This window comes from Drosophila sechellia, chromosome 3R, assembly GCF_004382195.2.
Source record: "Drosophila sechellia strain sech25 chromosome 3R, ASM438219v1, whole genome shotgun sequence".
NCBI classification, from domain to species: domain Eukaryota; kingdom Metazoa; phylum Arthropoda; class Insecta; order Diptera; family Drosophilidae; genus Drosophila; species Drosophila sechellia.
In genome coordinates, this window is record NC_045952.1 from 15,709,001 (window position 1) to 15,734,816 (window position 25,816).

General features: G+C 40.4%; 1 protein-coding gene across 1 annotated transcript; it reads left to right on the forward strand.

Moving 5' to 3' along the window:
- The first annotated feature begins 389 nt into the window (after positions 1–389).
- Positions 390–6,992, forward strand: LOC6606608. Its single transcript, XM_002031373.2, has 7 exons — positions 390–882; positions 1,634–1,849; positions 5,222–5,375; positions 5,434–5,642; positions 5,707–5,840; positions 5,962–6,217; positions 6,504–6,992. Exons 2-7 carry the CDS (start codon positions 1,804–1,806, stop codon positions 6,605–6,607), a joined length of 903 nt encoding a protein of 300 aa, XP_002031409.1. The 5' UTR covers positions 390–882; positions 1,634–1,803; the 3' UTR covers positions 6,608–6,992.
- Positions 6,993–25,816: the final 18,824 nt, after the last annotated feature.

The following is a 25,816-nucleotide window of genomic DNA, read 5'->3' on the forward strand; positions in this document are numbered from 1 at the left end:
AAAATTAATGCAATCTTTTTATATAAAATAACAGAGTATATTCTACATACAACAGGTCTAATAAATGCTAAGTTTGGGCCTGTTAAGAATAACATTTATGCTGTTAAGAATAACATCCATTATGCAGAATGCCAACAGACAGGGCGACAAAGCTACAAATCTCATCGCCTCTCTTAGATTCGCTCTTTGGGCTCGACTCTCGTGGCCCCATGGGTCCCGTTACAGGCTCAGCTGTCGTGTAACCGAGCATCGTGATGCTCCCGAGGTCCTTTCAGATGCTGAGCGCACCATATTACACGACAGCCGGTCACGAAGTCCTTCAGAGGCGGCAACGTCGACTGCGCAGCCGACAGCGGTGGCATCCGTGAAGTTGAACTCACGAATCCGAGTCGCATCTTCAGTCAGTTCGTAAGCCTGAAGCCGCGCGGAGATACTTTTCACAGGAGTCCTCAATCGCCGACCGAATAGGGCTCAATAAAAAAAACAAAAACCACACAAACACAGGGAGATTATTAACTCAAATAAAGAAAATCGTAATTCGTTAGTGTGCCATATAACTTAATATCTCTAAGCCGAAATATAGCTATACTTCAACACTCCTGCCGAAAGGTCAATTAACCCAAGCGTGCAGTATATATTAACCGAAAAAGTCTAAGCGAAACCAAGCTTCCAAGTGAAAAGAAAAGGGCAGAAGTTCCGAAAGTACTCTTGAACCTTGCTAAACAAAAACGAAACAGGTTTAAATTGCACTGGACTGGCAACTTCCGCTTCCGTTGAGTGCTTCAATTTCAGTTTAATGTTAACTCCGACAAAACCTAAATTGACAAGAACAACCAAGCCAAAAATAAAGTGAACGTAAACCAAGAAACCTAAGGAAAAAAGGTACTGGAGCACGGGGTCCCAAACGAAAAGGGGGCGTGGTCGTGGCAGGTGGATGGCTTATTCAAATATGAAACACATGGATTCGTTTGAATTTGGCATTTAAATTATTTAAGTTGACAAACGCACACACTCTCGTACACAAGAAGTACAACAAAACAGGATGCCAGGGCGTCTGCCACGCCCACACGTCCTTGTTTTCTCTGTTTTTTCCTGCTTTCCCTTTTAAGTCAGTTCGTACACAGAGAAGTAAAGTGCTCATGAGATACGTCGAAGACAAGTTACCAACTTAACTTACTAAGATAATACAATTACACATTTTGATAGCACACACATTTTCTGTCCTATTCCCATTGGACAAATAGAAGGTTTCTAATTTTATAATTTAGGTTAATAATTTTATAAAATCAGAAATAAATATTTGAATTATAAACATAAAGCGTGTACTTGACAAGCACTACTTACATGTCAATTTTTATTTTCTCCGTGTATATCCTGTCTCCAGCTCTTTGGACTTTGTTACTTTTTTCCGAAATGCTCTAACGTTTGTTATTTATTTATAACGACACTGACAGAGCGTATCCTTTGAACTTTTCTGCATGAGTTTGTCGCTGAGTTTATTTATTTATATTCTCTTGTGCCGTTTCTCCATCTCGATGTGGGTTTCGAGTCCTCCTTTTGTACGTCTCCTTTTGACACAGTGTTCAATTAATTGAGCTACTCGTTTGACCTCCACTTGCTTGTTCGATTCTAGTTTGTTTGGGGCGTTCTTTCCGACTCCAAACACTCGATACAAAGGGATACTTGGAGATTGGACGCGGATAAAGTGCATAAATCAACGCCACTGCAATAGCCGAGAGCAACAATAACTGGAAGCAATTAATTTTATTCAAACAAGAGCAACAATAAGGACGACGACAAAAAATGGATTACGGCTGGCTGATGTTTCTGTTCATCGCACTTTTAATTGGTAAGTTTTTGTGGCCCTCCGCCGCTCGAAACGGAGGAAATTAATATTATTTTTTTATGGTTTTCGGGGATTGACATTTGGTTGCAGTGCATTCAGTGCAGTGTTTGTTTGGTTAATGAAGCGCTCGCGGGGATTTGCTGGCGCAACGGTGCGTATGCGTAATATGATCCGGACAAATCGCCCTTGTCGTTTATTGTGAATCGGTTTGTTATTATTTTAATTGTTATTGGTGTTTACCGAAAACACCGACCTCAAATCAATATTGGCAAAGTTTTTGCCTCCGGCTGTTTTAATGACTTTTGCCATAATTTCAACGGCTGCCGCAGTTTCAGTGGTTGCTGCACTTGCCCCCTTCCGATTCCCGCCCTTTTGGCATTCGGTAATTTCTGCTGCCTCAACTTTTGCTGAAGCAGCAGTAGCGGCAGCAGTAGCTGCAAATCGTGAGTGCAGTTTAAACTTAAATTGTATTTTTGAAATGCTCGCAATTAGGCAAACTGCCAAAGGCATCCGCCCGCCGCATTTTCCCGCTTTTCCACAACTTGCTATTCCCTCCTGCACTCGAATTGCCAATGGCAATGGGGCAATTAATTTGGAGCGCATTAAATGAGCTGGCTCACTCCGCTTTTCATTCTGCTCGTCGAGAACTAGAAATTGTATTCCATCATGTGTGCGAGAGTGCTGGAAAAGTTCAACTGCCAAAGCAGGTTTTCACTTTTTCTTTTCAACCTACTAAATTGCAATTGGTTAGAGTTCTGGCAAGCTTGATAGGAACAAATTAATGTTTAGAATTGGCTAGTGTCAGAAAGAAGATTCTACACCTTTCAAATAAAGAATATTTAATGAGTTAATGATAAAATTTTTTTTGATTTTACTCTGTTGTTAGTTATTAATTTTTTATATTTTAAACCAACAATATTCTATATATATTTATGACCGTATAGTACCTTCTGACCTACTGATAGAATCTGTGGATAGATTAAGTGCTATTCCCTCCAATTTTTTTTGCACTGGCACTGGTACATTTTCCACACTCACCTCGGGAAACTTTCATGCAGAAAATTCATGCTATCCAGGACACGCACACAAAGGCTTTGACCACAAAGAGAGCCGGAGAAAGGATTTGCAGGAAAAGTTCTGCTGTGGAGTTGTAGCTTTTCAATTTCTGTGGACGCTTCTATATTAAGAGTGTTTGCCGGCAACAACAATTTGGCCAGCCTAATGGAATTAAATATTGTCCATTGTGCGACGTCCAATTTACGATGTCGCCTTGGGTAACCGCAAAGAAACTACAACAAATAGCAAATGCCTGGGACCTATTTATTTACTTTTGAAATCTGTTGGACTCTTCAGTCATATGGCACCCAATTAATTTGCGGATTTATACGCAACTAAAAATAGGAAAAACACTTTGCCTGTTTGCCAGACTCTTATAGATTCTTTTTCTCCACTCCAAATAAAATGAATATTAGTGCTTACCACAAAAGCACTCTAAACTCTAAAGAAATTTGTACACAGTTGAGTTCAAGATTATGACTGTAGATATTTTATTCTGTTATGTTCACAGTTAATCAACAAGCTACAAAGAAATTTACAAATTAATATAATTAGCTGATAAGTAGGTATTTGTTAAAGAGAAAAGTTTTGCGAGTTTCTTTTTTACTTGTGCTATACTCCATTATGTGAAGCAGTTGAGTATGTGTTGTTAGAAAGAAAGTCTTCGTCACTAAGCCACATAGAATTATTATAAAGAAAACATGCCACCGCAAAAATGTTTGCATAAATGTCTCAACTCGGCATTTCCAAATGAATTTATCACCAAACTTGTACGGTGATGGTCATGTCCCAAAAATGCATGTGTTCACTTGGGAGAATATGTGTGCGGATTTCAGTGGGTTGGCTTTGGGTTAAACGTATGAGTAGGTAAATGTGTGTGCCTTTTCTCGAATGAAATGTGTAGGTTAATTATCAGCAAAGTTTTCCTGTACTGAGGTGTAAATATATCTATGTTGGTATCTCAGTTCCAGCTTAACCCTCTCCTTTCTTTGTGTTTTAATGGAGACACAGCTTAACCCATGCAATGGAAATTGAGTTGTTTTTCCCTCGGATGGCTTAAAGTTTTTACTAGTTTCCGTTGATTTTAAAGCGTAATGAATTCCAACAATTTGCTACATTTAATCACACGTATCTCAAATAAATATGAATAAAATATTTATTTGTGTAATTGTGCGACATTGTTGCCTTTATGTTAATTTGCATATGTGCAAAATGCCTAAAAGCTTTAGTGGTTAGTGCACAAGGTGTGTTTTTAAATCGTAAATAAAGCATTAGTAACATTTAACTAATTTAAGCGAATGTAATGGTGTTAGTCGAATAAATTAATTGTATAGATATTTTCATACATTCGTTTAAAAGTATTTTAAGCCGGAGTTTCATAGCTCAACGCTATTTAGGAATTGCCTAATATTTGTACACCTATTTAGCTTATAAAACAAATTTTTAAATACAAATACAAGATCCCTTTAGAAGTTAAGTAACATCTAAATAAGTGATTTCCAACTGCTGAATATCTGTCATGTCCTGTTGCAAAATTACTTTTACTTCGCACTCCTTCTTAGACGCTCCTATCGGCTCATGTTAAATTTATTTTTGTGGAGGCAAAAGTCGAGTCATTTGACATTTGGTTTGTCCGTATTTCTTATCAGTTGCTGGACCAGCCACCCACTGCTTGTTTATTGGGTTGGTGGTCAGCCATGTCAGAATCTACCTTCTGGATAGAGCTCCATATTGCAGATACATATGGCCCCTCATCCATTGCCTTTTTTTCTTGCCCTTACGTAGGTCTGCCTAACTAACTGTTTTGCATATTCATTTCAAGAAATTTGAAATTTATTCGATGTGTCATGTGCCAGAACTTGGACACACCAGCCGGTTCCCCCCTCTTTTTCGCATTTTCCCAGGTCAGTCACCTGGGCAAATTAAAAATTACGCATACTACACCTACCGCTGAACATGTCCCTGGATTTTGGTCACCAAAACTTTGCCATTGGCCTGTGGGCTTTGCTATACAGAATTTCGGGGATATGAACTCATTCCATACTTAAAGCATACATATGTGCCACGCCCTACGGTTCGATTACAGGAAATAGCCAGAGGTCCCAGTTTTCTAACAATATTTCGCTGTTTGTATGTTGCTGCTGGCATTTTCAGTTTGCTATACATAAATTCGATATGTTGGTTAACGAGTTCGTGGGGAAAAGCAACATCTCTCAATGATCTAATGCTTTAAAAAGGAATGCAAATGTATTTCCAGCTAAATTTCAAAAGAATATTGGATCTATACACATTTGTAACACTTTTCTTTATGCGTTCTAGACTACCCAATCGCATATGCTCTGTTTGTGACCGATATCAGTGTACCCGAGATCGTAGATTTTCGGGACAATGTGACCTTATCTTGCAGCTACGATATGCGAGGTCACACGCTGAACTCGGTCAAATGGTACAAAGATCACGAGGAGTTTTTCAGGTAACCACAGCTAGTTCTAGTGAAAAATAAGTACTCAATGACTCAATATCCTGATTAGATATTCACCTCTGACGAGTCCGATTTACATGACTTTTGATGTGGGTGGTCTGCAAGTGCTGGAGGGGAAATACGTGTGCAACGAATCGAGCTGCCGGCTGGATTTGAGTTTACAAGGTGCAAAGTCCACAGGACTCTATAAGTGCGAAGTTAGCGGCGATGCGCCCCATTTTAAGCTGGCTGACAAGGCCGACAACATGACTGTTGCAGGTGAGCTCTTCATAAAAATTGGGTTATCTATTTCATTAAATAATGTATTATTTTAATATTTTAGCACTGCCTCAGAACGATCCGCTAATCGAGAGCTTCAACTCGATGTATCGCATGGAGGAATACCTCAAAGCTACCTGCATATCGGATTTTTCCAGCCTGCCCACGCGACTCACATGGTACATCAATGGCGAGCAGGTTTGTTCCATTCACTGAATTAGAACCCAAATAATTCGCTCATAACCAAAAGGTTTTGATAATGTTTAACAAATTAAAGTGTGTATTTAACTAATTCAATCATATTTTGCACTCTTTGCAGCCGCTCTTAGGCGAACTGTATCCCACAACGGACACAAGTTTGGCGGCCCATGATTATGTACTGAGGCGAAAGCGGCTTCAGGTGCAATTCTTTTTGCAGGGTCAGCGCTTTTTCCAGGCCGGGAAAATCCTGGAGCTCAAGTGCGTGGCGGAAATTGAAAATTATCCGGAGCTGAGGCGCGAGAAGACGCTCAGTGCGTCGCTATCGCAGTACGACAATTTCAACAATCAAATGCCTCTGAGGCATGCGAATGCAAGTGAGTTGCTCTTGATTATCAATCTTTTCGTTATTTCGATCAAATTGAAACTATATCCTTTGACATTCATAATGTGAGGAACTAGCTCGATATTCCAATATAAAGTAGACATTTAAATTGGATTTATTAAAGAACCATTTCTTAACGATAAAAACCGCTTTGAATGGCCATTTAAGATTGAATTTTTTTTTGCCTTGCAGTTTAGACCTCAAAATTTATTGAATTTATGTCATAATATTTCTTTTGGTTTATTTTCCATGTCTTCTCTTCGTTTCCTTAATTAAAGACTCTGGCTCGGCACAAAGGAGCATCCGGTGTGGCAGGACGTCACTAATTTCCGCATTCCTGGCGGCAATTCTACTAATTCACTGTTTGCGACGCTTTTCATGAACACTCTCATCCATAAGAGAATCAAAATCGATGGAAGAACTTAAATCTTCGGACTCGGATTCCAAATCGCCTCGTATGGCAACTTTGTCAACTATATCATCACGTTAGTTAGTCAGTCAGTTAGTCACCTAGTTAGTTAGTTAGGGTAACAGACAAAGGTAAGACCGCGAATTAGTGAATAGGAAAGCTTTTGGGTCGATAAATGTAAATAAAATTGATGGAGTGAAACGTTAAAGGTTATGAATGCTCAAGGAAAGATATTAAACATAAAAATGTTTTAAATTAATAATTAAGTGTATTCTTTAAATTATTTCGTATGAAAACGTTTTTATGAACAAAGTTCAAATTAAAAATTACAAAGAAATAAAAGAAGCTACTTAGTTTTATATAATTTCTTTTAATAGGTATGGTAACAAACAAATTTTATTTCATAATTTTAAGTTTATTAACTTTAATAGAATAAAATCTATATATTTTTTGCCTTTGACTATATTTTGTTACTTATAGAAAATGTTTGATAGCAATTTGGATTTGTTAAATAGTTTTCTGAAATTTCCCTTTGTAATTTGTGTTCAAACATTGCTTTTTTTGTAATTCGGCATGTTACAAGTGAGAAACCATATTTCTTTTCAATGAAAGTCATGTTATCCATGAAAATGAATATAATCGTCGATTGGGTCACAACGACTGAATAATAAAACAAAACTGAAAATTAAAACAAACAAAAACTGCCAGAAAAAATTGATTTACCTGCCTCACACTGATACTAGCAAAAATACCATAAGTCACTCTCCAGCAAACCAAACGAATTTCCAATATTTGTATATAAGCGTAATTTTTCCGATTGTTATTTGGCAATTGATTTCCATACGTAGTGCACATGAACAACTTTTCGAGCAAATATATCCCCGCACACCCCACGCCAAGTGTATTGGGTAAATTATTGAAAAAAAAAAAAATAACACATATGAAACACCATAAAAAATAAGTGAACACATAAAAAGAAAGATAATGGAATAAAATGCGATTTTATCGGTGAGAAACGAGAATACAGATGCTGTAAAAATCATTATAATTAAGTCTAGAGTAAATATGCTGTAAATACAATTTTAAACATTAAAAACAGAGGATAAACAACTATAAATCATGTCACTAAGCCAGACTCAGCCATATACGTATGTATATAAAGCTATTCGCTATATATCTCAGCATGTATTTACTAAGGCCGACATACAAAAAAAAGGAACAGAGACGACACATAGATAATAATTTTAAACAAAAACGCAATACACATTTCATTTAGCTGAGCAACTACAAATAGACACTATCCATTATCCGCTGGGTCAAAGCCCTCTAAAAATGATCTGGCAACAGACGGCCAACTAAAAAATATATAAAACATATTGTATCATGGTATGGTTTTTTTGTTCATAAGTATGTCCAATTAAAATAAAACTCAGAGTGTGTGATGGAAAAACATACTAAATATAAAAAATACATCTATAAATTAATTTACTTACTCAATCGCACATCTTTCGGTTGTAAAGAGTAAAAATCACACACGACTAAATGAAAATAAACGAGAGCAAATAATGATAATGTATATAAAAGCATTTACTTTAGTGTTTCATTTCGGCGACTGGCCATTAAATTGTGTAAAATATTTCCGAAGGCAAGATGCAATGCATTTATTTTTTTGTTTCCTTGATGTTCATGAAAAATTCAAATAAATAAGATAAATAAATAATTCAATTTATGGATTTCAATGCGTTTATTCACAGATCGAACCGCTAATCTGTATTATAACAGACAGGTTGGTGCCCGAGTTCACTATGCCAGTTTTAATTAAAAGCTAGGGATTGGCTTAAAAAAATAGGCATGGCATATAAACAATAAATTAAAGTTTTTAGATGTTATCATCTCGGCGATATTTAAACACCCTATAGGGATTTGAATCATTTTAAATGAATTTTTAACGGCTTTCTGGGCAACTTAACATTTTTAGAGACTTCAAAAGGGTCAAAGAAATTATTATTAAATATCCCTGACAATTTCGGGGTCTTGGCAATGACGAGCGTTTAATGTGAAATAATAACTTGTTTAACTACGCAAATTTGCACAATTAATTATGCTAATGAGGCGCGGACCAAAAAGGCGACGGGTGCGGCTTCTGAGAACCGAAAGTCGAAAGCCGAGCAAGGGCTTAAACAATAAAAAGGGTTAAATAATTAATTTCAATGCTGCTGCAATTAGTTGCCACTAAATGTTGCATGAGTTCTGTCTGAAAGATAGTCCACGGGACACACACACACCCACGCACAGCGGACGAAGTGCCATGACGAGAAAGAGGAAAATGCCAAATATAAGAGAGGGAAATGTATAAGATGCGAAGAGGACAAAGGACAAGGGCCAGGACCTCTTAATGTGCCTGGGCCTGAGCCGGGGAGCTAATCAAATTAGCCGGCCCATGGACTTTTGATCAAAAATGCCAAAACTTTTCACATTTACGCTTCATTTTGCGCGACCAGCGGCCACATGGCGTATGCGTAATTTATGTGTTTTTAATTAGCCCGCCGGGTCCATCTGTCTGCTACGAAAACATGCATGACTTATGACGCATAGCTGTCATATTCAAGATTCGGAAAGTATACTTAATTGAAATTAATTTTGAATTATCCTCGCCCCTACAATTTTTGTGATTTGCCGGCAGTCAGTCAGTCGGCTCGGAATTTCAAACATTTTCAATTACAAACGGAAAGAGACGCTTACTTATCAAGTGGAAGGTCTTGAGTTGCGTCTAAGTTACCGAAAATAAAGTGAAGTGAATTTTTCGCGCTTTGGCATTTGTCAAAGTTTTTACTCCAGACTCTTGAGTGTCCTTTTTGAGCATTTTTTCCCTTCCGCTCCTTGGTGCAATCGTCGCCTGTTTGCGTTTCATTAAAATCCATTAAAATGCTGCAAATCAAATTAAAAGTTTCAACTTCAGTCTGTCAGTTGGCATCGTTGTCAGACCATCATCATCAGCCGTTTACGGATCTTCCTCTTCATTTGCATGCGCTACATTTTCAACTGACAATTGCAAATCCTTCGGTCCTTGTTGCTCTGCAGAAATTACTTTTTAATTTCTTCGCTAATTCGCTGAATTTGTGTTCGACCCAAGGGCGGAAAAGGCAGTGGAGTCCGTCGTCCATTGTTTATTAATTATATGTGGCATGCGGCTGGTGTCGCGGATGAAAGCCATCAATAAACAAATATCGAAACGAATCTGTTATGACCCGTTGACCTATTGAGCACTACGTGACCCACAATGGCTCATTTGTATTTTGTATGTGGCCCGAATGGCAACCTCATCGTCCGCCTGCCACGCATACCAAGCAGTTGTTGATGTTGACACAAACGCTGTCAGCTCCGAGTTGCTTATTCCCAAATTGATATGCAAACAGCACAAGCTGGCTGAAAAGCTGAAATGTCTGAAACGGCTGAAAGACCGACAGGGCCCAGAACGCGGCGACAAGGTCGGAAGTTGGCCTCCTAGCCACCTAAATGCTGTTGTCAGTGCAGAGATTTCAATTTTGATTCAGGTCTCGCCCTGTACGGGATAATCAAAATTGGTAAATATTATAAGCAAAATGGGAGACAGTTCGGATTTTTCTTCGGAGTGCTAGTATTTCTATTTTCAGATAATAATTAAAAATCCCATAATAAAATTTTTGTATTACCTTGTGTGCATTTTTAGATATTAAGTAAACTGAAGCTTCATCTTTGTAAAAATATACGAAAATGTTGCTTTTAATCAAAATGTTAAGCATAATCATTTGGCCTTGAGTACTTTTGTTACTATATTGGTTTAGTCAACATACAACGTGGGTATAAAAAAACAAATGGGCTAATCAAGCATACAATCAAGGCAGGCTTTGCATCGAATTCAAGGACATAATATTCCACCCCCTAAAAGCAGGCAACAGAAAATGGCTTGTACAACGGCCTGTAAGACAACAATTGAAAAGAATTACCTCCTAAACCGAGTACAAAGCGCACACGCACTCGGATTGCAAAAGGCACATACAAATGTATGCAAAATGGCTTTTTGGCAAAGAGGCCAGCACACGACTACTTAAGGCTCTAACCTCGAAAAGGAAGAGAATTTTGAAAGGGAAGTGCTGGAATTTCGGAAAGGGAACGCCGCCGGCAAAACGTAAACTCTTCAATAATTGAACGTGTAGTCATGAGGAAGCGATAAAATCGAATTGCTTCCTTAATGTGTGAAATTGATACAGGAAACAATTTTCCACATTGTTATGGCTCGCACATGGTGCAAACGAAAAGGCAAAGGCATTGGCATTGGCACTTTCACATCGAAGTATCTTCATCGGTGACATAGGCCAGCCATCAGTTGAAGTCCCTTAGCCGAGATAACTCCACATCTGCACTTAGAAAGTAATTCCCCTTTGCTCTAGAATCATTCTTATTCATCTTAACTATTACCAAAACCGCTGCACGCTTAGTATATGTTAACTACTACACAATATTTGAAATAACCTGATGTACAAACAAATAACTAGATTTGGGTTAGTAATCATTTGACTTAATCATAGCTTAGTAATATTGCTTATAGGTATCTTTAAATTCTCGTGATTATATATATCAATAGGTTAATATCACATGGTATTTTGTCAAGTGCACCGCGCGAGTTCGATACCAAGTGATTCTGGGCAGACAAGAGAAGGGCTCAACTGACTCACAGCCGGGCTAAATATTATATTTCAAGGGCCTCGTCTATTGTACATCACCCTACGTCGGCGGTCCATATTTGCTTCCTTCCCCTCCCGTTGTGGTCCACGGTCCATCAGTGCTTGCAAATATGCTTTTGGATTGGTTTACGGCCATTGGAGCGCGCACATTAGAGGAGCAGGAGAGCCAGGACTCTGGGATCTGGGAGCCGGGATCCGTTTCATATACCTCCCCGATTGCATGACCACCAACGCCGCTCCATGATGATCCGCCATTCTCGGCGAGCTTTTGCTAATGGCGTGGCTAACACGATTTGCGGCTGGAGCAGCCACTGAAAATAAGCACAAAAAGTGCAGTAGGAAAAGTAAAACTATTTTTCTATTTTTCTATGACTATCATTTTCTTATTTTAAATGTATATAACTTAAGTTGATTTGTTTATTTATTTGTTTGAAAGTTTACTTGACAATTAAAGTATTTCCCTCAGTGTAGACAAAGACCGTGATTTTCAATTGCGGTGGCTGGCGAGTGCGGGGAAGAATACTCCCGGCTCCTTGTGATGCCGCGCCAGCCGATGAAAATGATGAGCCAAATGCAATGCCTGATCAAACATTCCGATTGGTTGGATGCCACGCAATGTCCTGGACATCCTGGCCTGAAACCAAAAGGTTCAGTTCGGTTCAGTTCAGGAGCCGCTGTCTCTAATACGCGTCAATTGCGAGCGGCGTGCAAGCCGAGAATATTAACAGCGCGTACAACTACGGCAACAGCGGCAGTAACAACAACCTGGCTAAAAACATTGTTAACTCGCTGAGAGCCGTGTGCCGTTTACATAGCTCGCTGCACTGCGGAGGGTCCTGGGAATTCCCACGGAGAGATGTAAGGACGCAGGTCGCAGGACTCAGGATGGGGGGACAAGGATGGCAAGACGACACGACGTTGCGCGACAATTTTCCGCTTGAATTACGCTCCCGGTTCATGCTTCGTTTGTACAGCCCGCGAGGGGGTGGAAAATGGGGGGTGTAGCAAAGTGGTCGATGGGTGGCAGGTGAAAATCGCGAAAGAACGGGCGGATCTCAGGGAAAAAATAAATAAGCGGTAGCAAATTTCCATTTTTGCCAGGCCAAAGCGAAAGCCACTCCTCAGGGAGGATGTCCTGGATCACGCACCGTACGCTTAACTAAAAAACCATCAGAAGTCTTTAGTGTTTTAGCCAAATCAAAAATCAGGTGTGGCAATCCATTGAAAATATTAGAAACAATAAAAACATAGATACGGCATCCAATTAAATATTAACGTGTTTTTTTTAATAAAGTGTCAAAATGGTTTAATATATGTTTGAATGATTTATAAGTAGACCATTTAAAAATTATTTTTAAAAAATTTTTTTTTCGATCAGTGTAGAGAAGCAGGTGCGACAGGATTCGCGACAATCGACGGTTGCTTCTTTGACTCCTGCTGCCTGGACCTCCAGGACCTCCAGTCCCTCCTCCAATAACACAGATCCCTACGTTTCCCCTTCCCCTCCTCGCCTGCTTTACACTAATTCTCCCCAGAGATAAGCCCTATGCAAATAATGAAAAACTATAAAAACTCATGTGCGGCCAAGCGGAGTGAAAAGCGAGAGGGGAAAGGCGTGGTGGGTGTGGTCACAGGAATCTGGTTTCAGACAACCGGGACGTTGAGAATGAGCCATGGAAATAATATCAGGAAAATAAAAATGTGCAAAAGGGCGGAAAATAATTCAACTAAACAATGTACACGTATTTACATAAATGGATGAAGCCGCTATATTCAATTACCCAGCTCAAAGGAGTTGACATGAAGGGGGAAACAATAGCGGGAAAATGTTTTAGTTCAAGGTGAACGCGATAAGCGGATACTTTAGTATAACATTTTCCTGGCCAATTGGTTTTAATAGAGGGGGTATCAATAAAATGCGTTTGGTTTTATACTATATGCCTTATTACTTGCTGTTTGTTGACAATTGCCAATACTCTTCGTACATTAGGTTTCAAATAGTGTCTATTACAATGTACATATGCTTACTTAATCAATGAAAAAAAAGAACTATGAAGTTATTCATTTAAGAGCAATATTAATAAGGTGCTGGAGTAAGCAGCGCTTTTGTATACTAAAAGTATTTCCGGGCATTTGCGGCCTTGAGAACATTTGCCATTTGACTATTAAATTGGCAATTTTATAGGACGAATCCGTTGGCCTGGAAGATCTTCGGCATCAGCACGCACACAGACAATATCAATGGACAATGTAATGCGCGCATATAAAATGATGGCAAACATTTAGAAATGTATTGGGACTATAAAGATTTTACGCAAAACCAAGAAACGAAAATCGAAATGTAATAAAAATTTCCATTTTTCTATGCGCAGTTAACTTTATGCGACACTTGTTTGTGTGCGTGTGCAAAGTGTTAAGTGCACACGCACACACACTCTCACTCAAAAACACTCACTCATCGGACAACAGGCGAAAGGGCAAACTTTTGTTTCTCAGTTGCAAAACGCCTCGGCTTTTCATTCCCATCCCCCAATCCCCCCATTTCCCAGCGATCCCCTTTTCTCAGTTATCCGCCCCTCATTTCATAAAATCGCAGTAGGCACGCACCACCCCCAAAATGTGTGGCACAGTGGTTCGTATGGGGAAAGTTCTTAAAGGATAATCGGGATCTAAGGTAAGGTATTCTGAATAAGTGAACATAAGACAGAGTCAGGGGGGAGCAAACTATGTATTTAATAATTATATTAAGAACTGCATTAGTTAGTTTTAATGGGGTCTCATTATTACGCTCATTGGCCATGATACGGCTGATTAAACCAAGCTAGCTTTAAAACTATTTTGGATCTTAAAATGTCTTAAGCCTTTAAGTGAAACGCCTTTGTTGTTCATTTAAAATGTTGCAAGTAAATATATTATATTATTTATTTAAGGACTTTCTCCAATATACAATCACTGTGCCGTTTTTCGCAGAAAAACGCTTACGGCTTACGCACACATATAGCCGGACAATTTAAATATATGTATATGTGTTGCCATAGATATATATTTCCTTTATCTTGGGTAAACTTTTAAACTTTTTTAAAACGCCGCGCCAAAGCCGAAATGAAAGAATGCCAGACACACTTCACAAGCTTTTGTTTTTAGAAGCAGGGTCGGCGGGAAACAGGCGGCGGAAAATGGTGGCCCTATAAAGGGCGGGGCAGGAGGCCATTTTCCCCGTTGAAAGCCATTTTGCACGCCGGCAAGCATTATTTGGTAAAGAATATGCCCAGAGCAATGCACATAGATCCAGCTAAAAAGCGGCAGATCCTGAAGGGGGTGATATTGTAGCGAGGGGGGATGAAAAGGGAGGTGGCGGCAGTGGAAGTGGAAGTGCTGCTGTGGCTGTGTGCGAAAAAGTATGTGCAAACTTTCGTAATTTATGTCATACGAAGTGTTAACCGCATGATGGCTGCACGCCGGATTGGATTTACATTGCCAAAGCTCGAGCAGTCGAAACTTCACCGACTACGGCGACGACAACTCCGACTCGGGCTCTGGCTCCGGAATACAGACCGGGGTCTACGGCCACAGCCATGTCCTGCTCCGGAAGCAGAACTTTCTTTTCATACCCCAAGTGGGTATGATAGACTGGAAGGACGGTAGGTATTTTATAATATATTATATATTACTAATATTTGCCTATAACCTTAACAGTAGTAGTAAGTAAATATGATAATTTTATTGATGTAGATGTACATAAGCATTTGTTTTATTATTTGTATTTTAAATGTAAATAATTTATTAAAAATGAAGAAAATTATCACCTATCACTGAGAAATTGTATAAAGTTCAGCATGGAAAACCTTGGAGTAAATAATATTGACTTGGAGTATAATTTTAGTGCTTGAATACTTTTGACCACACCTGTATTACCTCGCCGCATTCTCACGCTTAACTAGTACTTTATTTAGGGTAATTAAGTATTTTGTTGTGCCATTTTTTATAGGGCATGTTAAATATTCGTTTCCTTTCCCCGCTTGCTTCGGTTCATGCAGCAAGTTACAACTTTTCATTGGCGATAACTTGAGTTGCAGGGAAGCTCATGCGGCTTGGCTTTGTGTGGCAGCCTAATTGTTTTCAATTTAATGACCAGGCAGCAGATCAAATTAAATTTGTGTCCCGAGAACTGGTCACGTTTTAAAGGACCAGCCACGCCCCACTTGACCCTCCTCATGATGCGGCGCCTAATGAAAGCTGGTTAAGTAAATAAATAAATGTCCATTTAGTTGCGCCCTTTTTGTGTATTTTATTTAACATTTTGGCGGAATTTCCTTTGTACCGGCCGCAGCATGTTCTTAACATTTTTTTTTGGTTTTTGCGGTCCTCGGGCAAAGGAACTTCTTTATTTTAGACCCATGGGCGGTCCGTTTACGAATTTGTATCTCATTTTCCATCGAGTGTCTGTGATTAATTGCCCTTCAATTTTCCGAAAATTATTTAAAAAAAAAAGACAGATACCACACAACAAAACCGGATGAAAGGCAGAAAGGAAGCCGACCCCAATGCGCCGGTATCTGTATCTGTATCCAATAACATTTGAATGGGCAAAGTTTTTTGCACGAGCATGAAGTTGGCAATTTGTAATTTTCCTGCTTCTCCGTTTGGCGGGTGGCTGGCGGTGTAATAAAAAAGGGACTTTATGCCAAATTTAATTAGGCGCAAAGCGAGCAGGCCAAAAAGACGGAGTGAAAAACGAGCGGATGACTTCGATTTGAAATGTTGCCAAAAGAGCGCAAATTATTTTCGGGGCTCGTCTTTGAAAAGGGTTGACTTTCGACTCGCTGCTCATTCATTTTTATTTTATTTCCCCTTTTTTCTTGCTGTCCAGCAATTTAAAAATGTTTAAAGAGCACATGAATCAAAGTCGGTGAGCTAATATCCAGCCGTCCACGCCAGTTCGTTCAGTAGCTTTTTATTATTCGCTCAATATTTCATGACAGCTCCGGCAAATTGCTCATACGTCATGTGGGCGGCATGAATAAGGTAACGCGGTGCCTGCAATTTGCCGTTAATAAGTTGAACAATTCCGAGTGCGATTTCTGGCTTGATTTCTGGTCAGCCAGTGAGTGTGTGCGTGTGTGTGTGTCTGCGAAAGAACAACAGCATTAAATTGCCAGCAATTACGTTTTTATTGTGCTAAAATGCACCTGTGCATATTCCTGATGGCGCAATTTCGAACAAAAACAAACGACATCGGAAAGAACAACATTGCATGGTCGATGGCGGACGAAGGTGCTGCGATGGGTGGTGGGCAGTGGTGGGCGGATCACCCGATCGGTGGCTGTGGGTGGCTGCAAGAAAACCAACAACTGTGGTAACAGTAGAATAACAGTAGCTTGTCCACCCCATAAAGCGAAGTTTTTAGAAACGCGTGCCATTCATGGAACAAAACAGTTGGGATCACAATAATAGCAGTACAATTGTTAGTATTGCAGTTAACATAACTGAAGTTTCTTTATTTTACATTATAATTGTATGTGTGTGCAAGTACATATGTACATATGTTAATTTGTTAAATCAGTATGCCAATCAAGCTACAAAAGCACCAAGTCGAATTATATCAATGGAATGTGTTTGGCTTACCAGCACCCACATATCCACTAGATTTTTGCCTACTGCTGTATGTCTGCATGTGGCCAATATTAGCACAGGTAAATGTCCAAAATTAACATTGAACTTTGGCAGAGTGGAAGGAGCGGAGTAACGCACCGAACCAAACCGAGCAGACGACTGACTCTCGTACAATATTATTGCAATTTTCCGGGCTCTGCATTGGGCTTAGTGTTAAGCTTAATGCCGGGGCCAGACATCCGACTCCCGATAACAGGATGTCCATACAACTACGGCTACAACTGCCACTGCAGCTGCAACTGATTTTGCATCTGGTCCGGCAAATGACGATGTCCGTGTCGCATATTGTGATAGGCCGGTGCCCGCATCAAGTTCAGGAAGTTTATCCAGAGTAAGGGCATGGGGCACGAGGCACGGGGCATGTGGCATGGGGCATTGGGCTGAACCGCCGTCTGCTCCTGGCATGCATCACTGGCTGTGCAAACACTGGCCCCACCGTTGGAATGGTGGGTGCGGTGGTGCGTGCACGTGGAGAATGGCAATTGTTGGGCTTAGACCAAATCATACTGCACAGTGGGATGATTTTTATAGAAAACTAAACTAAAACCTATAATGAATAAGTACCAGATGCACACTTCAGCTCTAGTGTAAGGAATGCACATTTCATGCAAATGAGTTGAATTATTTAAGAATTGTCCACAGTAAACGTATAATATGAAATATAAATATAAATATATATATAAACAGTATAATAACTGATATGTAAATAACTAAAAGTTAATTTCTTAAACAAAGGATTTTGTTCCACTGTGCAAATATCTTGTTTGTCTATCATAGATTGACTTGCTGCTGTTTGGCCACGGCAACAGTTGCCGCTCGCAGGGAAAATTCAAAGGAAGACCAACTGACGCATCGGCTGGACGGATAGGACTCTCGACCAGCGTCAGCGGCAGGACGAAAAGGAGCAAAAGGAGGAAGATCAGGAGGAGCAGGACAAGCGACAATAGCCCAGCGCTGTTTGAACTTCATTAAGCAGCTGTAGTGGTAGCGCCACTGAAACTGGCAGATGGCGATTTAGAGGTACGGGGGAATTCGGTTGAATGGGCGAATGGGTCAGATCATGACTTTGATTTGCGGTGACTACTAAAAAGCAGCCGCAAACGGCGCAATATTATAACATTGTTGTAGGCGACCGAGATGCCCTAAAGAGGCCCCACCCCATCTCCGATTTTGAATTGGTACACAACTGTTGCAGGCATAACCGCAGAATTAGCAACATTTGCGGTGCGTGGTGTGTGCGTTAAGTTGGCAAATAATGCTTAAAGTTAACGTCAGAGCCTTTTGCGGTTTGTCACTTGGTCAGGCATCGCAACCGCCCGAAATATCCCATAACACACACCAGGACACCTGAGTGCGTGTGCGGTCTGTTGGCCATTTATGCGACCATTCACTCCACTCTATGCCTCATTTGCGAACCAGTGCGTCTCGCTCGGTTTGGGGCTCAATCTTCTGACTTTGGAGTTGTCATCGGTGCCACAGTGCCAGCTCATAATTTAATATTGATTGGGTTAACAGCTGAGCATTCGTTTGGGAATGGGACTCCCACACGCAATCCCCACTCGACCGTTACCAGGCCATTTGGTTATGTATGCAACTTATTACGTGGTCCAAAGGATTTTAGCTCCATCTCAGCTGCTTCCTAGTTCACGTGCAGAAAATAAAGTGGCAACATAATCGGCATAATAAGCTCAGCCAAATGGGACACTTGTTGGCCAGAGAGGTTTGTGTGCGAATATTATTTATACTTTTAGCACAGGTCATATTTAAAGTGTTTGGATTTATTATTAACAGTTCTAGCTTGTGTCCGTAATGGAAGAGACTGGTTAGCTCAGTGGGTTTGTCCACTGCCAAAAACAAGACAAATAATAGTTATATACAATTCTAAATTAATTTAAATTGTATGCGTTTTTATATAAAGTGAAAAATACGGGTTTCCTTTCATTCCTATTCATACTATTTTCACATCAAACGTATCCAGCGTAAAAACATCAATGACGTTTTCATTTCATAAGCTCGTATTGAAAAAAATATGCGTCTCTTTGACTTGCATATATTTTATTGCGTCACGATCTACATTCAACATTTTTTGCCATTCGGACATCAGGTGGTGCCATGGTGACATTTACTTTATATGTGACATAAATTGAGAGCGGTCATTCTTTAAATGGAAGGTCCTGCTGGTAATCAGGCATTGTTCTGCTAACAATGACTCAATTCGGGCACAGGTAGCTGGGTACCGGTTAACGGCAATAACGTGCAGCTTTAATTAACTCGAAAATAAAACGAAATTAGATAGGGAGTGGTCACGAGAGGGGTCATTATGGGGCAGGGAGGGGCACTAACCTTACTTTTTATATTTATTAACCCTCTGCTTGCCTTGGCCGCCACAATAACTGTAATTTCGCTTTATGACTGCAAATCACAACCGAAACATAAAGGCAGTGGCATCAGGACAACAACGCACTCAGACCTGCGAGTTGTGTGTGTGCACTCAGAAAAATTTGAAATCATTTGGTTAGCTTTGTGTCATATCATAACGTTACGCACTCATGAATGGTTGATAATATATAATTTTAATTCATTTAGAACTCTTTATCGAAAGTTTCCATAAGTCTAGCCAGATTAGTAATTTATTTTCAGTGTGTGCACTCAATGTTAGCAACTGGACAACGCTGCGTATACGCAACCTTTTCTTATGGACAATTGATGTCTGCACTGCTCCAGTTCTCTCCGTTTTTCTGGAAAGCCACGGACCAAACAGACCGTTGTTTGCCCGCTGGTATTCAGTCCTCAGTCGTAGGTCCTCGTTGGTCGTTTGTAATGTTGTTGTTAAGTCCGGAACATGACATTAGCCATTAACTCGCTGCATGCTTGCCTTCGGTTTACATTCGCAAATAAAACACAGGCACAGGAAAAATACGACGGACTGCCCACAAAATACAAGGGCAAACAGAGGGAATCACAGTTGAAATGAAAATGTATAAAAAAAGGACATTTGAATTGGACTTATGGGACCACAACAAGCGACGCAGCATCCACACAGAAACATTTTATTCTTATTACCCCCAGTGCTGCCGGGAAGGGTGAGAGAGATACAGATACATCGGGATCTAGAGGATATGGCAGGGTATCCCACTGTTCAGTAGCCCAGCAGGAAGGGGCTTCCTCGGGCAATGAGTTGTCATTGTCAGGCGCCGATCCGTAGGGCAATGCAGCTAGAAAGCAGAAGTATGTTATTTTGAAGATTTCATATCTTGACAAATATGTTGTATTCCACATTATACTAATAAATAATGATAATGAATTGCAGGATATTTAAAGCATGCGACCTTTTATTAATAACTGGGCCAATTTTAAGGAAAATAGCAAGTCAGCATTAACAACTTAATTCGAAATCACAGTTGATTCACTTACTCAACACTGGGATTGGTTAACATGTGACCCAAAAATAGAAGACGTGTGTGTCTAAAAATAATAACGACTTCCCAAATAAAACAGTGATGGCAGACCCAAAGTGCGTGGGTTGGGTTGAAGTTGAGATTGGAGTTCGGGTTGAGGGATTGGGCACTCGCTCGGACATTCACTCGCATCCCACATATAACGTTGAGGTAGTTAAGAACAGCAAGACGAAGTCATCGAGTCGACGACTCCGGAGCTGATTTCTTTTGCGTTTTAGCCTCGCCTCAATCTCAAACTTGCTCAATACACTCGACGAATTCGATAGCGATATCAAAAATTATACTGATTTTTGGAATGGAAAAATCGAAACATAAGAATTTAATTATATTTTCTACTAATAGAAGACTTAGTCTAAGCATGTGTTGTTGGCGCCACCATTACAAATACCTTGTTTTTTTCAGTATACGCCTGGTTCTGTTTTCTGGTCCAGATTGTGGTCCTTGTTCCAGTCCTGTTCCTTCTCCTGGGCTGGCTGCTTGTTTTATAACCTTTTCACTTTATTTCCCTGGGGGCAGATAAAAAATGAAGAAATCCTTATCACAGCGTGTCAAGGATTTGCTTTTGTCCATTCCGCAGGACAAGCGCCTCCATAATACGCTTATTTGTAACGCATTGTGGGCGTGGTCAAATGGGCGGCGTTGACGAATAAGGGGGGGTGGTTGAGTAACACGGTAGTGGGGGGAAGTGCGCAATAATGCGACTAGCAAACAAACAAAAAGAGCAGAGGCAACAAATAAAAAGTTAACGACGAGTTTGTTATGTTTATGTGGCCAACAAACAAATGGACCACATGTAACCACTGGCGAGAGTGAGAAAGGTATGTGGTCAGTCAAAAGAGAGGGCAATACACTGAGTGAAAGAGTGGGGCCGTCGAGTAGATTGAGTGTAAGGCCAAAGGACCAAACGACCCTGACCCACCAAACAATCAACGCAAATTTCACGACAAAACGTAAAAATGCGTAAATAAATTTTATACACCCAAACACCCCCAAAAAGTCTTTTCATTCCTCCGCTTCCCCCAAATCCTTTGGCCGCCTCCTTCTCTTGAATAAGTAATGCAAGCAACTTAATCACATCAGCTTTAATGCTAAAGCACTTTTGCATATGAAAATTAATGGAGCACATAAAACGACGAAAGGCTTTTCAATTCACTTGACAATTATTCAATTGAATTTTGGTGCAAAAAGAATGGAAAAAAATATACAATGTACTTTCGACATATTAAAGAAATTCGTAGACTTTAATATACAAATAATATTTAACCAAATGCGTTATAAACAGTCGCTCACTATTTTTATGTTTTGGGCGATACTCGATTTAGGAAGGGCCTAATTAATTAAGTTAATTAGCATAAGTTGTGCAGGAACACAAGCTTTGGCCTATTGGTTAACATAATCGGCGGTGGCCACATCGACGTGACCCTGGCAATTTAAATGCCACCGAGTTGGCCAGAATGGAGGGTCTGCTGTCCGTCCAAAGGGATATTGCTGGTGAAACTGGGCTGTCAAAACTATACCACAGACTATCCCAAGTTATGCATGCATGTGTGACAGATGGACTGACAGACAGACACATGGAAGACGGAGAGCTGGCCAAAGGTTGTGGGGTAATGTGGAGACGGAAAGGGACAGGGACAGGGACAGGGACAGGGGCAGAGGCACAATGGCGCTGCCAGCTGATAAAGATGTCCTTCCTGTTGTGCCTGCCGCTGTCGCCCTTAACTATGCAGAGCGTGCTGTCCCTCCGGCGACTTTCCCTTAGCCGGCGCAAACTTTCACCACTCACTCACACACTAACAAACTCGCATACTCGTACCCGCACGCACTCACATTCTCACACTGTCACACATTCGTTAGGCTCTGGGCGGTACATCCAGATCACGTAGGCATCGTTACACCATCGGGTCTGCAGCGCGCACAGTGTCCAGGATTCAGGATTAACACATATGCAGTAGCCAAAGCTCTAAGGATTATTTGGACTGTGATATTGAAAATCCTGCCAATTTATATGTAATGTAAAAAAAAATGTAAAAAATTCTCTGTAAATTCGGATATTTTATATTGCCCAATAATATATAATTTCTTTTATATATTTTATAATAAACAAATATTTTTTCTACACCATAATTGTAATAACTTTACAAACTTTACTGGACCAGCTTAATCGCGACTTATCTCAGTGTACTTTTTTCGCCCTAGCTTCTAGAGTGTGTGTGGTGTGAATTTGGCTGGCGAGCCCCAAAAATGTTGCAAATAAAAACACGCCCACACACTCTCCACATTGCTGGGCTCCTTTGATGGCGCTGATGACTTCATTAGAGCCGCTCTATCAGTGCAAATGGGCCAGCGTCATCAGCATAGGATATGCGGCGGAGCAGGACGGGATTGTGGGTCCAGGATCGGAGCAGAACGTGCCCACCCGGCAAAGTAGCGAGCTAGGAGCCAGAAAGCAGACCGCAAAAGTCGTCGACCAGTGGTCAGCAGTTGAGTGCATTACGTCTGCCGGCGATTTCGAGTTCATTAGCAATGGGCCGTGGGTCATTAGGCCACTGTCACTGCAATGAACTTCGGGCCAGGTCTTTAATGCACTGGGCAACACAAAGCTCAAGGGCGTGGGGAGACGGCCCTTTGGCTTTAGTCAAATTCGTTCGGGCCAGTTGCAGTCTGGAAAAATAGATTGGCACGCTTCATTGCAGGCGGATCGAACAGTGGGCTCAGTGGTGAGTGCTCCAGACAAACACATATGCACGTACGGCTAATACGTCAAACATGCTTACGCCAATAAGTCGTCATGCCTGCGAACGCTTATTGCCAACTTGGCCAAATCTTATTGCCTGTCTTCTGTGCAACCAAAACCCGACAAAGCCAGACAAAATTCAGACTGACGATGGAGGCTGCTCCGAAAGCCGAGGCACTGAGAAAAAGGGTTTTTGCAATGCCAATACTTATACTTAAGTAAACATAAGCTGCCTACTTAACTTTTATAAAAAACTAACTTGCATTTATATTATAAAGATGACACAAATATTCCCATTTATAGTTGTATATCTTCTCTATAGGCAGGGTCACATTTAATTGTTTTGTGTTTTTTAAGGTGTTCCGGCATGCGGCTCTCTGCAAAGCTGATACGTCGGATTGGACCAGCACTTTTCGATAACTTCTTTATGCAACTTTTTATCTATTTGCAACTACATAGAGCTCTGCTCCTGCAGGCTCCCCACGACCTGCAGTTTTTTCGCTGAGGAATCAAACGCATTACGTACAAAGGGCCGGCAAGCTGGATTTCAATGATTTTATTTTTGCGCATTTTCCAGTTTCTTTTTTGGGGTAATGAAGGATATTGAAAGAGCTCTCGCCAGGACTCGTCGGGGGGTCGAGATGTGGATTTGCGATACGGCGAGCGGAGCAGAAAGAAAAACTGTTACCTGTGGTCGAAGCTATTACTACGGAGAGTCCTTTACAGAACTTTGCACATTTGAGTTTGTTTGACTTGCTGGAATGGGTTGTGAAGGTCAGGAGGAGAAAAGTTCTGATGCTGATGGATTCTACAATTATGTTGAGTGGCCACCAACGAGCTCGGAACTCACAACCGAGAACGAGGACAATAATTAGAGCCAGCAACTTTAAGCAGTTACTCCATTTTCGGTTTCATTTTTTTTTTGGGATTCCACCCTGATTTTTATAGCCTAAAAATACATTGTTAGAAAAGTAATTTACTGTTTAAGATAAAAAAAAATTGTTTTCGAAATCCCTAATATGATACTTTTTAATTAGCAGATGAACATCATAGCGAATCTTTTGTATCTTTTGAATTATTGTATAAATCTACTTCGCTATCTTCAGAACGCTCTACTGAATGGTTATTCAATTTGCAAATGTTTTCGGGGCTACAAAGCTGATGGAATACTGCAGCGACTATGCTGGTGCGCTGAGCATATAAGGATGTATGTACTATACCTATACGGATACATATATTTGCCGACTTGGACCCTGGAGAATTCCAGTATTTCCTTTCCTCGACCGCCGGCAAATTGAAGCGCGTAATTAAAAATTAATACCAAAGCAGACGTTTACCACATCTGCGGTCTGTTTTTCTGTTTTTCAGCCACTCCGTCTGCTGTTTTCCGCACTTTTATTTGGGGTTTTCACTTTGTCTGTGGAATTAGAGAGGGTTTCAATTGGGTGAAGAATGCCCCCATGAACTGGCAGTACTGGCTTATAATTGAACTTCAAATAATTTGCTAATTGTATTCGCATTCATTGAAGTTATCATGAGCATGGAAAGGCAGCATAGAATTTTTATTTGACTACGCCATTCGTACCAAAGTATCGTGAATAATTTGAAATACCTTCAATATCTGAAAGAAACAAAAATCTAAACAAATAATAGCTCTCGATTAGCAGCCGAATATGACACCGATTTAATTATATCAAATACATTCGAATTTGTTGCGTTCTGTTTAATTTGAATTTAAAATGATTTAACCAGGCGCTTTCGTTCATTGGCATTCCTGTGCAGTTATGCATGGCATACAATTAAAATTAATTATTTGCCATTGTTGCGAATAGCGTTGACTAATTGTTAACAATTTTCTCCCCACTCAATTTTTGCAATCGCCGCCGAAACTCCCAAACCCACCTCCCCCAAAAAGTCCAGGTGTGAGATTTCACGTTGCCATGACAGAATGTCGGCCGGAACGCGCTATTATGATACATTTAGTACATAAATGCAATGAAAACGGGTCTCTAATTAATTTACAATGCGCACACACCGAACTCATTACAATCCGGCCCGGGCGGAGATAAAGAGATTGGCGGAAGACATCGCCGGAAGGAGGGGCATAATTTCGGATCCGAGTGGGTTGCTAATTAATTCAATGAACGCCAAACATTATTAATTATTCATAATCAAATATGCAATTGCCTCGCTTGTCGTCACCGCCGGATGACAGGCCCCCAAAACATCGCGTGAGTCCCATTTGAGACCGAGGTGTGAGTCCAAATCATGGGGGATGCATATCAATGGAGCGTCTGTGAATTTCCACACTCTAGACATGAAAGGGAGGCCTAATCACCAGCTTACATGATTACCAATAAGGAATTGGGGCCCATTGTACTGTGCATTTAAGTTTAAGCATACAAAATGAATAGTCAGTAAGCGAATGGTTTTGAAATTTACATTTGCGTGGTTGGTTTTATATTGAAAAAAGGATATATTCCCTTTAACCCATAGATTATTCCTGGAATGTATCTACCGACTTTCTAATTTAATATTATATTGACTTAGAGCAGTTGCATTTCAGCCATTTTAGTTTTTCGTAATGCCG